The following is a 4,180-nucleotide window of genomic DNA, read 5'->3' on the forward strand; positions in this document are numbered from 1 at the left end:
GTATGCACAGCACTTACAGCCTCGTCAAATTCAAAAATTTTGCGAACATTTTGTTCAATGGTTCCTTCGTACTTGCGGCAAGTATTCTTGCTTTGGGTACCGGGACATCGCGGTTTGCACTTGAATGAAATGGCTGATTCACTCGCACGAGCATCACTTAATGGCCCTGTCATATCTGTTTTGCCGACATCACCTTATTTCACCGCGGCTAGGTACAGAAATTTCTCTATATCGCAAAATTCTGCAAAATCTATTTTAACATCTTCTGATTTCCATCATCTTTGCTTCTCATGGAATAATAATTGGTGTACATCAAGGCAATTGGAAGTTTCCATTACAAAATTGAGATGCCGTAAACCGCCACTAAATTTTTACTTACACAGGTCTGGTCTCGCGGTATCCCTTTTATGTTCTTTTTGCAATGAATCCGAATCCATTGAGCATTTTTTCCTTTCGTGCCGCCGATTTTTAAGAGAAAGAAAAATCTTAGAAATTGCATTTCGAAAACTTGGCTTATTATTAACCTCACCAACCATTCTCTCCTTTGGGGCGACTTCACTGGGACACAGTCACAGGGATGCTTTTCTTGCAGTTTACAATTTCATTAGAGATACAAAAAGATTACCTTGCTGAATTTCTAGAATTATGAATTATTCCTATTACTTCACTTTTTTATGACAAAATTCCTTTATCTTAAAATTAAGATTAAATCTCAAATTAAGATTAAGTTTTTGTAAAATTCGAGAAATAAACATAGTTGAAACCGTCTGCTTCTTGGCCAATCCCCCGTAGTGGGTATGCGCCAAAGTTTAGGAAACAATACAAGACAAGACTCTCGCCTGTTAGCAGGGTCTTCACGGCCCGTATCAGTGCTATTAAAAGCCTTTCTCCATTATATCGACGGAGTCGAGTTATTCTGCGGCTTCTGTACGCCATAATTCCACAATTTTGGTGCCGAACTACCCGGGATAGACCAACCGACGGCTACGAGTTGCCTGCAGAAAAATGGAGAAGCTCAAGGCGAAGCGGACTTCCCGACGATCCTTGAACAGTCGGATCATCAACGAGGCAAGTGTCCTTTTTCGTAGCGACTCCGCAACGCATGAGCAGCTCGACTCCATCTACGAGAGGCTGAAGGCAAATAATGACGAACTAAACAAGATAAATGTGGAACTAGAGAGCCTAATCACGGACGAAGAATTCCAAGCCGAGTACGAAACAGTCTTGGAATATGAGGACAAAGCGACGCGTACCCTTGCTGAGCTGACGAGCAGGCGGGACCGCATTTCAAGTGTGACTGCGCACGCAGCCGAGGGTTCAACGTCGGCTACCCATACCATTGCGTCACCATCGGAAAGGACGGGAGCCAAGCTACCAAAACTCACGATCACTCCCTTCTCTGGAGATGTGTGTAAATGGGTGGAGTTTTGGGAGCAATTTGACCAGATTGTTCACAACAATGCGAGTCTTACCGCCACTGAGAAGTTTCATTATTTGCGACTATTTCTCAAAGGAGACGCTGCTTCAGCGGTCGCGGGTCTTCCAACTACGCAATAATGCTATAAGGACGCCATGGACATGCTGCAGAAGCGCTTCGGGGACAAGACGCGCCAGGAGCAGGAATACTTCGCAAGATTACGACACCTGACTCCTGTTCGTTCATCTGGTGACACAAGAGCCCTCCGACAACTCTACGACCATGTACTCGTTAACATCCGAGGCCTGGAGTCATTGGGTGTGGAAAGGTCGTCGTTTTCGTCCATGCTCTGCGACATCATCCTTAGGGCGGTGCCCCGAGACGTCGTAGTTAACTACCATCTTGCATGCGCTGCGCAAGTCGAGAGTGCTACCGCGGACAATGCTGCTGGTTCTTCGAAACTAGACGGTCTACTCAAACTCCTTTCGATCGAACTGGAAAGCCTGGAGAAGAGTGACTATAAGGACAGCAGCGTGCGAGACAGCGGCGGTCAGCTTACATCAAACCAGCCATACCGCAGTCGCTACTGGAAGCAGCCTGCGTCATCTGTTCTTCATACGAACTCAGATCGTGGGTTTCAACCGTGCAAAGAGATGTGTGTCTTCTGCACATCAAGACAGCACTCAACAGAAGCCTGCCCTGCGGATATGCCCCTGACGCAGAAGAAGGAAGTGCTATCGAATGATAAACGGTGCTTCCGATGCACCACCAAAGGTCATAGGGCGTGCGACTGCAAACGGAGGATCTCTTGCTCGAGGTGCAAAGGTCGCCATGCCTCAAGTATGTGCGACCCACAAACGATCCCTCAGAGCTCGCACCAAGGACTCAAGAACGACAGAGCAAGCACGACAGTTTGCGCATCGGTAGGGGGACGACGACGAAGCAACGATGGATCGACTTGCGTCTTCCTGCAAACATTTCGAGCCTGGGCGGTAAGAGACAACACTTGCCGCTACGTGCGAGGTGTCTTCGACGGCGGAAGTCAACGCACATTTGTTACCGAAGACTTGTCAAGACACCTGGGCCTCAAGTGTGTTGGATCTATAAAGATAGCTCTCAACACATTCGCCAGCGCCTCAGACCAAGCGGCGGAAAACCGACGAATAGTGGAGCTGCGCTTACGAAGTCAGTTTTCTGACATCGCGGTTGTGCTAAGCGCCATTGAGATTCCGCATATATGCCAAGACATCGAAGAAACTAAAATGGAAGCATCTTTTGTCGCTTCATTTAAGAAACTGGGAAGAGGCGTAGCCGTTGAACCGATACATGCATCAGTCATCACGCAAAGCGGATTCAGCGTGCTGATCGGCTCTGATCAATTGTGGAGAGTCTTGACGGGCGACGTTCTACGTTGTGAAGGCAATGAATCACTGATTGCCATGAATTCCAAGCTTGGTCGGACCTTTCAAGGACGCACCACCTGTTTGACATCACTGCCAGCAACAACGGGCATAATGGTTTGCGTTTTGAAAACTCAAGTATACGAGTCGGACGAGTTCTTACGGACATTTTGGGAACTTGATCACCTTGGAATTTCTGATGCAGGTGACAGAACCAATGAAATCAGCAAGGTGATGCAATATGTTGAGAGCACCGTCACATATCGCAACGGAAGGTATGAAGTAGCACTGCCTTGGAAGGATGGATTTGAGCTTTCGGACAACAAACAGGTTGCTGTCACAAGGCTGCAGAAGCTTCTTAATCGACTAACGAGGCAGAAAGAGCTGCTGCGGATATACGATGACACCATACGTGAGTACGTACGAGCTGGTCACGCCGAAATCGTCGACGACCTCCCTCCTGAGCAAGGCAAGGTGTATTACATGCCACACAAAGAAGTCATCAGAAAACAAGCGTTGACCACGAAAGTTCGGGTGGTTTATGACGCGTCATCGCATGAAAAAGGTAGTAGGTCTCTCAACGAGTGTCTTGAAAAGGGGGATAACCTGTACCAAGACCTTGGAAAAATACTGCTGCGCTTCAGGACACACCCCATAGCGGTAATCGCCTATATTGAAAAGGCATTCCTGCAGATATCAATACGGGAGGAAGACAGAGACGCCTTTCGGTTCCTGTGGTTTGCCGAAGGCAACCTAATGGGTAATACGCTCCAAGAATGGAGGATGACACGTGCTCCCTTTGGAGCTACGTGTAGCCCATTCCTGCTCACAGTGACCATCATTTACCACGTGAAGAGAGCACATAAGGCCAAAGCACAAACTGCGACCAAACTGACCGAGTCCTTTTACGTGGACGACCTAGTCACTGGCGCCGACACGGAAGAAGAGGCAGAAAATTTTTGTTGTGAGGCGCAAGAAATTATGAAAGAGGCGGGCATGGTTCTACGCAAATGGACCACAAATTCTGCCAACCTAATGGTCGCTTCAGAACGCCAGCAGGAATCTGCCAGTCAAGAAATGGTGGTTCTGCATGAGAAGTCGGTCAAAGTTCTCGGAGTTGTTTGGAATCCTGCAATAGACGTATTCACTTTTTCTGTTTACAGCCTGTTAGAGTTTATGAAAGATAAACTGGACACTAAACGGTTTATTTTACAAGCGACATCGAGAATATTCGATCCACTCGGACTCGTAGGACCGTACACGATTGCCATACGCATATTGTTTCAGAGATTGTGGACACGAGGAATACGCTGGGACGAAAAATTACCCAATGAACTTCAAGAAGAATGGCAAGGTTGGGTAC

At 47.4% G+C, this 4,180-nt stretch overlaps 1 protein-coding gene across 1 annotated transcript; it reads left to right on the forward strand.

Moving 5' to 3' along the window:
• Window positions 1-1,005: 1,005 nt before the first annotated feature.
• Window positions 1,006-1,557, forward strand: LOC119439930 (uncharacterized). The gene has a single exon (XM_037704894.1). It carries the CDS (start codon window positions 1,006-1,008, stop codon window positions 1,555-1,557), a length of 552 nt encoding a protein of 183 aa, XP_037560822.1.
• The last annotated feature ends 2,623 nt before the right edge of the window (window positions 1,558-4,180 follow it).

This window comes from Dermacentor silvarum, chromosome 2, assembly GCF_013339745.2.
Source record: "Dermacentor silvarum isolate Dsil-2018 chromosome 2, BIME_Dsil_1.4, whole genome shotgun sequence".
NCBI classification, from domain to species: Eukaryota; Metazoa; Arthropoda; class Arachnida; order Ixodida; family Ixodidae; genus Dermacentor; species Dermacentor silvarum.

Excerpts from the sequence above, each read along its gene's own strand:
- LOC119439930 (XM_037704894.1), top strand. The coding sequence starts at position 1,006 with ATGGAGAAGCTCAAGGCGAAGCGGACTTCCCGACGATCCTTGAACAGT.